General features: G+C 36.6%; 1 protein-coding gene across 3 annotated transcripts in view; it reads left to right on the top strand.

Annotated features, from left to right (window-relative positions):
• Window positions 1-13,579, top strand: part of LOC129228536 (uncharacterized) — a 133,726-nt gene continuing 120,147 nt past the window's right edge. For all 3 annotated transcript variants that reach the window (XM_054863233.1, XM_054863227.1, XM_054863220.1), the window contains exon 1: window positions 1-206. Coding sequence is in view for 2 of the 3 variants with exons in the window: in XM_054863227.1 (XP_054719202.1) it covers window positions 202-206 (5 nt within the window). In the remaining variant the exon portion in view is untranslated. The remainder of the gene's footprint in view (window positions 207-13,579) is intronic.

Below are 13,579 nucleotides of genomic sequence, written 5' to 3'. Positions count from 1 at the left end.
GTGTTTTAAGATTCTTGGATTTATTTGTTTTGTGTCGAGACAGGTTTTGAATTGTGATTATAGTGGTTTTGCGTTCTTTGAGACCAGATAGCTCGTTGTTTAGCGCGTCGGTTCGAAAGTAGTGTTCTTTGTCAAAATCAGCCTTTGAGATAGAGAAGGGGGTGAAAGCGAACTATTTCCTGATCCTGTTGTTGGTGTGACATGAAGTAATCCTTATTTAAATTATATTTAAATGTTGAATTTTTTTTTTATTTGATGCGTTCTCCGTTAATAGTCTTGCGTACCTAAGCTTAAATCGATGTATGCATCTTGAGGGAAAAATAAGACTTCTATATTTCATGTATGAAACGATAGGAAACTAAACTAGTATGTTGTGGCCATCACGAAACTTTCTTCTATAACAATCTAAAAATTCTGATCCCTCTCCATGCTTTGACGAGGAAGCAATATTCCCAATAAAAACAAAATTACACATGCAAAAACTTGACGACCATCCCAATGTCTGAATTATCACGAAAGCAAAGCAAAGAGCGAAAACTGAAAGTCATTTTAAAAGCTTTGACTGAATTAATTCAAACATTTTATTTGTTAACAAACATAAGAGGGCAACAGTTAAAAATTTTAAATCATTGAGATAATATTTCCGATCTTTTCCATTCAATTATAATCACGTGAAATACACAGATGATAGTCTATAACGATTTATCTTTCTTATTGTTGCATTAAAAAAGCTATTTTTATTCGCAAAAAAAAAAAAAAAAAACGAGAGAAAGAAAATCAGCACCTCTTGGAGCGATTTGCGCCAAAAATAAACCAATGCCTGTCTACATATGGATTTATATTTATTCCAAATTTCATCCAGAACATAGCATTACTTCTTGAGATATGGCACTCACAATGGAAAAGAAATAACATTCGACTGTGCCACCCCTTTTCAGCTGTTGACACCAAAATAGAATCAGCTCTTATACCCTCTAAAGGCTACTTGTCGAGAAATTCTTGTTTGATTCCATTCATTATTTCTTGAGATACAGCAATCACAATTGACGACAAAAAAAACTTTCTATAGCTCAACCCCCCTTTGAGTATCGACACCAAAATTGAATCAGCTCCTGTACCTGTTAGGGGTAACTAGTGATGTGGATCGGGTAAATACCCAGCGGGTAGGTAAATATTTTTTGGGTATTTACCCAAGGCCTGGGTAAATACCCAAAAACTGGGTATTTTATAAAAAATGCAAAAAAAGTGAGTGATAATTTTTTTTTTAAATCTAAATATGAAATAATTGGTAAAACTGATATATACATATGTATTACACAGTTTATAATATTTTTTATTGAAAGACTTGATGAAATCATGAAAGAAACATATCGTGAACCAAAGAATCTTTCTTTTCAATGTCATAATTGGAGAAGTATAAACAATTCATTATGAACTTCAGGATTTCAAAATTACAATCTAGGTTAATCATATCCAAAATGAAAAAAAAAAAAAGGAAGCATGAGGGATGTTTGGAAGAATAAACTGAGAAGTTATTAAGACACTATGGTGTTATTTTTTTATTGATATTTAAGTGATAACATGGAAAATATAGAAACAGTTTTCACATTAATAAGCAAAAAAAAAAAAAAAAAGCAAAATTTTCTTTTCTGTTGCCTTGCTCATTTGCATTTGTTCCCCTGTAGGGTGGGACAGTGGCGTAGCTAGACCCGACTTTCGGGGGGGGGTTACTTCTTTTATATATATATAATATATATATATATATGTATACATATATATATATATATATATATATATATATATATATATATATATATATATATATATATATAATCGCTTGGAATTTTTTCCTTTTCTTTTTTTTTTTTCTTTCTCTTCTCTCTTCTTTTTCTCCTTTTTTTTTTTGAGACTAACGTTTCGGGGGGGGGGGGGGGGGGGGGGGGGGGGGGGGGGGGGTTTGTCCCCAAAACCCCCCCCTTAGCTACGCCCCTGGGGTGGGAAGGTAAATATTTTTTTGGGTATTTATCCGAAGGCAGGGTAAATCCCCTAGTAATTGCGCATTTTGCAAAAAAAATTTAGGTAGTATTAAAAGGTGACTATTTTCTTTTTTAAACATAAACCCTAAAATAAAAGATTAAAAATTTTAAATGAATTTTAAATGTTTATGTATATATATATATATATATATATATATATATATATATATATATATATGTATATATATGATACAGAATACACCTGAACAGGAAGAAATTTCTGCATAAGATATCGGTAAATAAATAGTAATAATAAATTGAGCGACATTTCGTTACATTTTGATGTCATGCAGGGACATATTACTGGGTTATAAAAGACTAGGACCTTAAAAAATTGATGTTTGCTTTTTTTTTTGTAACCAGTTAAGCCTTTTTTCTTTTTGTAGAATGGCTTTTTATATCTGAAATTTGTCTATCAACGTTGATTAGGCATATCCAACACATTTAATGTGAATATCATATTAGATTGCTAAGCTGTTTCACACAATAATTCTTTAAATATGTGATCAAAATACAATTTTTGGGCAAAAATTTATTGTTTTGTATATGATTGGTTGTATATATACATAATGGAATACATACAGAAAAGTATTTTAGTTGAATATAAATTTTTGAAATAAATACCCGGGTATTTACCCATTTTGGGTATTTACCCGGGTATATACCCTAGGTATATACCCCTAAAAATAAATACCCGGGTATTTTACATCACTAGGGGTAACGTATGGACCAAATTTTAATTGATTCTACCTGTTCCTTCTTTTGGAATAGCAGGCATGCATAACTCAAAAAACATTGCGCCAAAAACCAATGAGCCCAAGTTCACATAGGGGCACATATGTGTACCAAATTTCATTCAATTTCATGCGGTAGTTTTTGTTGTAGAACGGCCACAAAAAACTGGTGACACACAGAGACAGACACATTTTCCAAAAATGGTCGAAATGGACTCAGCACACCTCAAAATGTTTGAATCCATCAAAACTTGAAAATTTGCACTAATCCAATAGTACTTCTATGTATTGGATATAGAAGAAAGTAAAAATTTTAGAAAATAAAGACACTTAGTGTGATCACTTTGGGACGCAATGATTTTGATAAGAAAGACCGATGGATCACTATTAAAAATCACTAAATTTGATAAATTTACCTATTTCAGCCATACATACTTAATTTCAAGATAAAATGAATAAACTCCTCTTATTAAAGTCAGACCAAACAATGTAAGTAGAAGCACAAATTTGTAAATTACAGCAGACCCGTGTTTCGGCGTTACAGGGAACGCCTTTTTCAATGCAAAAATAATGAGCTTATGGATGAAAAGACATCCGACAAAAGCTCCTCAAACTCCTCTTATGTTTATGTACTGTAAATTTTCGTCAAAATTTGAAAGTTATAGATAATTTTTAAGAAATAATTATTGAATGTTCATAATGTTTCAGAAGCTCATCATTGAAAATTGCTTGTAATCACAATTTGTTGTTTGAAGAGTTATGTACACTGCATTTCAGTCTTTTCAATGCATCCTTCTTTTTTTAGTTTCCTAGGTAATTTTTTTTTGTAAAATCTTTTGTAGGCAAAGCACTTTCTCAACAGATTCTGGATTCCAGATTCGAAAACAGATAACATTAAGCAATGCAATGGTCAAATCATTTTAAGTAATAATTTTAACAGGGAAATGATTTTGATGTAAAAAAGCTACTAATAAAATTAACTGATCACATTAAAGCAGAGACTACCTACTGCATTTATGTTGTATTTGATTGTCACCACAAATGATGTTTGTGTTGAATGTAGAAGAAAAAAAAAAAGAACCCCTTGTTTACACTCTTAGAATTAAAATTTGGTTTGATAACTGTATGCAGCCATTACCCTATCACATTCATCAGTGTCGGATCTAGGAAGTTTCCAAGATGGGGCAAAGCTTCAAAATGCCGCCGCCCCCACACACATCTTGCTTTAGTTTTCTATTGAGTTGTATTTTAGTATTTTTAATAAACTGTAAAATACAAAAGGATTTGATTAAAAATTCACTTTATGCCAAGCATGTCAGCATATATATATATATATATATATATATATATATATATATATATATATATATATTCATTTAAATGGAGGTATAATACCATACCACAAATTGCAGTTAAAAACAATCTCCCTTTTTTTCTGAAAACGAATTCGGCATTCAGATGCTTTATTTTTAATCTTTTAATTTTTGCCACTTAGTCCAGAATCTGACAGCACACGTGTTGGAAAATTTGAGGAGGGAGATTTTTTTTTTCAAAAATGTTCAATTGGTGTTTTAGAAAGTATTTTGGTCTTGGTTGGACATCTTCCACCTGGTACCTATTCCTGCTATGACGTCATTAAAGATGGCGGGCCGGTAGCGCTCATGAATGCTCAACACTTCTGTAGAAAGTTTGAGCAGGGAGAATGTTTTAAATTTTAATAGGTGTCCTGAAAAGTATTTTGAGCTTTGAGTGGACATTTGCCGTCTGGTACATTTTCTAGACTAACGTCATCAAAGATGGCGGCAGTTCGCCCTCACAAATGCTTGAATCTATATTAATACTTAACCAATTTGATTGCTCTGCATTTTAACTATTGCGATTAATTAATAAATATTTATTTATTCATTGCCTAACACATACTTGTGCATAAATGTGTTGAAACATGTTCAAATTCAAGTTTGAAAAGTACGGTAAGTAAAAATGTAATATCTAATATAATCTTAAAAAGTATAGTTTTAAATTTTGTTCAAGTTGTTTGTAAACCTTTGCTACTACACTTGTAAAAAGTGTAACAGGTATTTTAAGAAGGCACAGTTGAAATTCTCCCAATCCTATTGGGGAGTCCGGGGGTTCTCCCCCAGAGAAATGTTTGAAAATGTAGTCCTAAGAGCGCAGGTTTAGAGTCCCTGGTGATGTTACGAGGAGGAATTTTTCGTGAAGACTTCTGAGGTAATTTTTAGAAACTGAAGTTTTAAAAACGCTATTGTAGACGATATTTGTTGACTGAAGTTAAAAGGAGAGTACTGGGGGGCTATTTCCAATCGATTTTTTTTTTTTTTGAAAACCAGTAAAACTCTTTTGGACGAATTGGATGGAATTAGAGAAAAAAGGTTTGAGGGCTTTGTTCGGAATTTTTCAAAATTGAAGCATGAAAAACGTGACTGTAGAACACATTTGGTACCGTTTGAGGCTTAGCAATTTTTCAAAATTGTATTTCCTAAAAAAGCTGTCTTAAATGATTTTCGATGTTGTTAGAAGGCGAGATCACCTTGAATTTTGCAAAATTGAAGCCTGGAAATGAGATTTGAGACGCTCTTGAATAGTTTTGGCTATTGGAAGGGGAGGGGGGGGCATCCGAAGTGTTGCATTTTGAAGACTAGATTTTCTTGCGTGCGCACTATTCTATACTTTTTCCTATAAAAATTATTTTGTTTTCCCTTGAAAAATTAGTATACTCGACCTTCTGGGGAGGGGTAAGCGCTGTGCCTCCCCCTCCTATGGTTGCACCACTGTCATGTGGGTCTAAGCGAATTGTCAATAAAACGTCGTCGAAGTTTTGCGTTAAAATATGATCTTAATATACGATCCTTAACATTTATGCTAGTAAGCAGGAAATTCTCAATGTCAATATTCTTAGCCGGCGGGAGGCCCCGGGGGGGGGGGGGCTGGTCGGCGGGAGAAACTTAAAATCACAAAAAGGTTTTCTCCAGGGAGTAGCTGATATTTCTTCTAAACTAGATTTAAAATATGAGACTGAACAATTTCCTTCCTCCATAAACCCCATTTCTGAAAAAGGTTTCTCCATTCTCCTTAATTTAATCAAGAATGTGTTCAAAACGGAGACAAATGATGTAGTGTTAAGAGCTCTTGCTCTCGAAACAATAGAATCCTGTTACCCCAGAGAGAAATGGTTGAGAATATATACTGACGGCTCTAAAGTGAATGGATGTGTTAATATTGGTGCTGGTGTTTACTGTGAACTTTTTTCCTTTTACACCCCCATTGGCAACCATAGATCAGCTTTCGATGGCGAGATTGCTGCCATTTGCCTGGCCCTGTCACAGCTCCAGCCACATTTAGACTCTTTTTCAAAAGCAGTTGTATTAACGGACTCAAAGACTGCACTCCAAGCTATCGATACACCTAGCCACTCCCGAACTTTAACCACCGATAATTGTTTGAAGCTCCTTAACTGGCTTGCCAGAAATAATAAGACAGTTGTTCTTCAGTGGATTCCGGCCTACTGTGGAATCCAAGGTAATGAGATGGCCGATTTTTTGGCCAAAAAGGGAGCATCGGTTCTTCAGAGAACCAATCCTAAGCTTCAATTTAGTAACATCAAAAGCTTAATAAAGAAAATCTGGTACAGATGTTGTGGGAAACGCCCAAGAACTGAACTGAACTGAGTAGTTAAGTTTCGATAAATTAGCCGGACTCGCGCACCTCGTGGCAGTTCTTATCGCAGTTGTTACCAGTTCTTCACATTTCGCGCGAGTTCGTTCCAGATATCTTCATTATGTTGTGTTTATTAATTAACAAGTTTTTATTTGCAACTAACATTGTAGTTTATTGTGCTGTAATTAAATTTTTCTAAGTTAAAAAGTTCAAGTGTTTGTGTCACAATTTCTACACGAAGGAATATCTGAAGACTACAGTACAAATGATTTCATTGCCCCGCGACTTTTGGAAGCGTTGAAGAGGTTAAATATACGGTAAGAGTTTTTGAATTTAGAAACTTACTTTGACGTGCAACAGATGTGATATACCCCCCCCCATTTGGCGACATTCGATTTTTTTGCACAAAATTAAAATATTTTTCTCGCCAATGAGGCGATAATTTTTTTTGCATGGCATCCCTGACCAAACTAACCTGTGTTTAGCAACCCGAAGGCAATCTTACAGATTTGTTCAAACTTGTTTACTTGGGTTGTTTGGGTTTCACGCAGGAGAGATACGTGGTGTTGTTTCGTGCAATAAACCTTACAGGAATGCTTATTTTGTGTTAGTTTAAATTCAGTAGTTGTGTTTTGAAGTAAAAACATTAGAAAATGCCAGTTTCTTCAAACTTGAAGGTTAATTAAAAGTTAACTCCAACGTGTTGTGTATCTGTAACGTGCCATTGTCATGTGATGTATTGTTTTAGACTGAGTGAATATTTATACCATATAAAAAGGTAAGTTCTTTATTTTAGAATTCAAAAAAAAAAACCTCTCACTTCCAAAATTCTTTGTTTTTACAAATCCTTGAGGGGTTCTTGTAGTTTTTAACTTTATTTTTACTGTATGTAAATTAATTTTACAGAAATAGTACGGTTATTTTGTTCTAAAAGTTAATTCTTAACGAGTTAATTCTAACGAATTATTTAGACATTCTATTAACGTGCCTCCTTTAGGTACTGAATTTTATGTTAACAATTGAAAGTTCTTTCGGTTGTACTCTTAAAAATGCTGAATTTTATTAATAAATCTGCACAATAATGGTGCATATTTCACACTTAAAACTGTGTCATTATTGTACACTGAACGGAAGGAGCCACCCTTGGGTGTGTCCATGAAAATATACATAACTGTGACCATACTCCGACTGTAATGTACATTAACAGTCGGAGTATGGTCACAGTTATGTATATTTTCATGGACACACCCAAGGGTGGCTCCTTCCGTTCAGTGTACAATAATGACACAGTTTTAAGTGTGAAATATGCACCATTATTGTGCAGATTTATTAATAAAATTCAGCATTTTTAAGAGTACAACCGAAAGAACTTTCAATTGTCCGACTGTAATGTATATTAACAGTCGGAGGGATAACGGACCGAGCGGAGCGAGGTCCTGGCGAGCCAGAGGTCTCATAGTACTTTCGTAATGAGACCGAGGCAGGGCCGACGAGCCGAGGTCTCATTACGAAAGTACTATGAGACTGAGGGCTCCTATCCCGGAGAAATGATGAAAAAAAATTAATGCATTAATTTCGACTTGTAATTAATACAATAATTTATTTCATTGTATTTTAATATGTTTACGAAAAACCCCGGCCCTGTACATTTTTGGAGCATATATTCGTGATGTTTTTTTGTTGTGCTTTTATGTTGTTTTTATATATATTGTGTTCTGAAGTGCTTTGATCATGTTTTCTTATCTGATTTTTTCCTGTTGGCGCTAAAAAAGCATCGCTAAGAACGATGTATGACATATGTCGTCATACATCGTTTTCTTGGCGCCAACAGGAAAAAGTCGCCAAGGGTGGGGTATATCACATCAGTTCCGAAAATCTTTAAAGACACTTTTCACGAAGAATTCAAAAATCGCAACAGCAATAAACCATGGTTTGAGCTGATTCTGAGTGTCCCTAATTGGCCTAGGATGAAATCTGTCGCCATGTTTCATTTATTATCTGGCCATGATTGCCTACGAAAACATCTCTGTCATATCAACGTGGTTCCTGACCCTTTCTGCACTTTGTGTGATCTCCACGAAGTAATGGACATGCCTCATTTATCCAGATGTTCTGCTCTCCCTCGGACATCCATCTGGGAACGTTATTGGATTGCTCGTTTCCATTTATAGTTTTGTTGTTATCCTTTTGATATTCAACTGTCTTTAAATGTGCCATTGGAAAAAAAAAAAACCGTAGGTACAATTACTCTAGTATAAACCCAATGAGCGATTTTTGGAGAAAAACCCCAATTATTATCAATTCCACGTCTACAAGACCAAAAGATTCTCTTGGCCTTATCGGTAATTTGCTTAAGGTGAGAATTCCATGTCAAAGTTTTGTCAAAGATCACACCCAGGTACTTGACCTCACTAGACTAGGCAAGAGGTGAACCAAAGAACTTAATTATCTTCAAGTCTTTGAGACGTATACGAGTGAAGGGAACCAAATAAGTCTTATTCGGATTGACCATAAGACCTGCCTCCAAACACCACTTTTCAATTTCCTTAAGGGCAGACCCCATGAGATTTGTAACAGTATCATGGAACCTACCCCTAATAACAAGGGTTATGTCGTCCGCATAGCCAATGCAGTGCAGACCTCTGCGACGAATTCTTTTCCAGAATTTCATCAACCACCAGGCACCAAAGCAAAGGGGAGAGAACACCCCCTTGTGGGCAGCCACAGCAGTTACCCACCATCATAGTTCTGCCGAACATGCAAGCTTTCGCCATACGAGTTGTTAGCAGACTATTAATCCAGGTACATATCATGGGTTCAATTCCCTTGTGGGCGAGAGAGTTGTTAATAGTCTTAGTAGGAACCTTATCAAAAGCTCCCTCAATGTCAAGGAAAGCAGTGAAAGTTACTTCTTGTCCATTTATTGCATTATCCAGAGCTGTTGTCAGCTCATAAAGTGCAGTCTCAGTGAACCTTCCAGGCTGATAAGCATGCTGGCACTTAGAAAGAGGTTTGGTTTTCAAAACACAATCCCTAATGTGCCTATCAATCAGTTTCTGCTGAGTTTTTAGGAGAAAAGAGGTAAGACTGATGGGTCTAAAGGCTTTCGCTACATTGTAGTTTGGCTTATCTGGCTTGGGTATAAAAATTACTTTGCAAGTTCTCCAAGCATAAGGCACATAGCCAAGAACAAGACAGGACCTGTAGATCCTACAAAGATGTGGTGTGATAATATCCACACCCTTCTGCAGAAGAGCAGGTATAATATCATCCGTTTCAGCAGATTTAAAAGGCTAGAATGAATTAATGGCCCACTCAATTTTACCAGTGGTCACAATTTCACCCGCTAGTTTCCACCTTTCCTTACTACCACGTAAGGAGTGTAGCGGAATATCAGATGACTTTCGTCATCTTTAATTGTAGAGCCAGGAAAGTGTACCCTAAACATCTCTGTTAGAGTACTTTCCCTATCTTCAGTAAAGGAACCATCTTCCTTTTCAATGTAACCAAGTTGTTAAAATTTGTCGCTATAGAGTATTTTCGTGAGTTTAGCAACGTGAGAGACGCAGTCCAAATGGCTACAGAACTGTCTCCAGTTATCCTGTTTACTGGTTCTTATAGCCTTATTGTTTTTATTGCGAGTTTCATGGTACAAAGACCAATCGCCCGTTTTCTTGGCTTTATTAAAAAGTCTTCTGCAATTCTTTCTTAATCCACTAAAATTTTTACACCACCAAGAAACTCGTCTTGGTAAACTAGTGGAGATTGCATTGCAATTATGTTGATAAGATTGGAGTATAGAATATTGAAGTGAATCAACTGCTAGTTCCAAGTCTAACAACGAAGTAAGTTTGAAATTCTTACCTGCTAGGGAGAGCCTTAGATCTTCCCGATAGGAATCCCAAGATGTTCATTGGGATTCCGTTCCTCCTGCAGTACGCTTAGTGCAGGACCTGAAAAAGTCATAAGGATTAGTCTATAGTCAGATAGGGTAATCTGATCTGACACCTGCCAATCACTTACGCAGTTCAGTGCTCTATCATTACATATCGTTAGATCGATGACTTCACATCTGTTTCGGGTAATAAAGGTAGGTTTATTACTTCTGTTGAGGATATTTAGGTTGTTACCTAACAGGTACTCTAAAAGTTCCTCACCTCTCTTGTTGCAATCACTACTTCCCCACACAATGTGGTAAGCGTTAGCGTCTCTGCCAATGATGAACTTCAGCCTTGCATGCAACACAGAATTTTACAAAATTCCTGGCTGAGGTCGCTAAAGGAATCTCATTCTCATAGGGTAGATAAGCCGACATGAAACATGCCGAAGCACCATCTTCATTAAATACTCGTATGGCGACATTATCACCGTCAAGAAACTTCGGTAGGCGGAGAGCATTCAGGCGCTTGTTAACAACTAGGCAGGCTCTCGGTCTACAAGTCAGATCATAGAAGAGATTACCACAGCTACCCAGACCGAGGATTTTCCCGTGTTTAACCCAGGGTTCCTGTACTAGGGCAATGTCAATAATTCCTTCAGCCAAGTCTTTACTGAGAAGAGCAGTAGCAGACTGGCAATGATGAAGGTTAAGCTGCGCAACAATGATGCCAGGCACCACCATTGCGGAGAGTGGGGACCCGCTAAGGGGCAGCTTCTTTGTTAGGATGAGTATCCTGCAAGAGGGTCTCATCCGTTAACGTGACATCGGAATCTGCATCTGAAACGTCAAGATTTTCCATGAAGTTCGTAATCGAACTGGGAGTGGATTTAGGAGAGTTAGAACAATTATCTTTGCTCTCAATACTTACAGTAGGAGTGGATTCAGATGGTGTCCCATCCACCGAAGTTTCCACCCCTTCCATCTTTGCAGGATCTTGAACATTGCTCCCAGCAGGAGTTTCAACTGCCTCCACATTATCCTTGGGCTCCAATGAAACATCGGAGTCCTTGGATGAGGCAGTTTCTGCACCAGGAGCATTTTGTGTGTTGGGATCGTGTAGGATCTTACACAGACCCTTTGCCAAAACCCCCAACAAACAATTCCAGGTTGGACTTCTTAATGAACTCGGCTGAACCAGAGTCCACCTCGAAGATTCACCTGACATAGTTGTCTTTAACGACCGTTTTGTCTCTTGCCCTCCAGCTGCTCGTGTTGAGGCCGGGGTTGAGACGAGCAAGTCATTTCAAGATTTTATCTTACTCCATGGTGTAGATGTCCCTTGTCTTAAAGGCAATCTTCACCGGTTTCACAAGGTCTTTAAAGGGCAGCACTGCAAGTTCAGAGTCACCTGCAGTGCACCCATTGAAGTGCAAATATACTCAATCTGCAGCAAAGTCATTGGTGCACTGGATAACCAGCACACCATTTGAAAGACTGACAGCTGCAAATTGAGGTACGTTGTCGTTGGGGGGATATCATCAGTGATTGCATCGATGTCCCTTTGGATAACAATGGCATCATCCGGGGAAAGTTGATCCCCCGGGTAACCTTTTTTGGTGATAGCCAACTTAATGGCAGGTGCAGCCTGGCTATAGGAGACTTTTGATCTCTTGACCTGGGCTACATTAGATGGTGAGGGGGTGGAACCCCCCGATAGGACCCTTTTTGTAGATGGGGTACCTTGCTGTCCCTGTTCCAGGCTCTGTTGGAACTTGATGGCTCGCTGGTGGTTCCTTCGTTGCTGGCTGGACAGCTTTTTGGAGGTACCGGATGGGCTAGGTATTTCAGTGTTCATTGTTGTTGCAGGAGGTTCCTGAAAAACAGTTTTATTAGTGTTGTCTGCTGACCCCTTTTCAGGAGCAGAGACAGTTTCAGTGAGGGTTGACTGCGTCCGGATATTTCGGAACGAGTCAACCTTTTGTTTTGGGCGGTTTTCACCACCAGGTTTTTGTTTATTTTTGTGTTTACCCGTTCTTAGGGAAACGGAGGGTAGGTAAACGGTCACCAAAGGACGAGTTAGAACATTTGTAAAGGAAAACTTCACTGTATTGTTAAATAGGGTGGGGCGGCACTTGTCAATATTGCCTAGGGCGGCAAAACTACTAGAGCCGGCTCTGAGGACGTATACGAAAAGATAAGTAATCCTGCCAATTTTCAGAATCCTATTTCATAGAACAAAAATTTAAAAACCATTGTAAAGTTAAAGGATAAAGCTTTCTATTAGTAAAAAACATGACTTTCTCATGACAGGTTTAAGTTTCAAGGTTCAACGTGTGTCAGTAGTGTGATCGATTCAAGTGTTCATGATTGTTTGAACAATTTATCGTGAAATTTAACTTTGAATGTCTCAAAACATATACTGACTGTGAACGCATTGTCAAGATACTGCAAAAAAATCAGAAATATTTACATACAACTTTCCATAACTCGAACTAATGATAACTCGAAGCCATCAGATGTTCCTTTGGGACTTGGAGTTTTCAGACACATTATTCCTGTGCCATTATACCGGAAGCTTTGTCATAGGCTAAAATTTACTGTTTTTATTTCCAAGATCTGTTGCTAATTGCAGATAAAAATTACATTTATCAAATAAAAGTTCTGTCATATTCTAAACTCTTATTTAAGAAACCTTTCGATTTGTCAAACTATAAGCATACTTTATGCAGAAAAGTTAGGTTTAAGTTTTAACTTGGCTTTATGCAGTGCTACATAATTAGCCTTCGTTCCTTTTTTAATATGGGACCCTTCAAACCACTCCTCTTCCTCTTGTTAATATGGGACCCTTCAAACCACTCCTCTTCCTCTTGTTAATATATTACCAAAGATCGTCTACAAACCACATTTAAAGAAATAATTTGCAAAAGTTTTAAAACCCTCACGAACTAGAAAAAAGTTTTTATTCTTTTGCAACAAAATGCATTTTATTTGACCTGTTCGTACTTTTGTTATTAAAGTTAAGAATGATGAGGATCTTTCTTGGACGCCCTGTGCATCTATTGTTTAGTAAAAAATTGCTACTGCTGTGAAAATAGTTTATAGTATAATGTTTTTGCATGTGGTTTAATAATATATACAGTTATGATACTTTCATATACTTTTTCTAATTTGTAAGTGACTTATTAGAATTTTAAAACAAATAACTGATACAATGTTTGTTGCTATGTTCTCTCATTTTTAATATTTTTCATATT

Source organism: Uloborus diversus, chromosome 1 (genome assembly GCF_026930045.1).
Source record: "Uloborus diversus isolate 005 chromosome 1, Udiv.v.3.1, whole genome shotgun sequence".
Lineage (NCBI taxonomy): Eukaryota > Metazoa > Arthropoda > Arachnida > Araneae > Uloboridae > Uloborus > Uloborus diversus.
The sequence above is the reverse complement of the archived record's forward strand: the minus strand, read 5'-3'. Positions and strand labels throughout refer to the sequence as shown.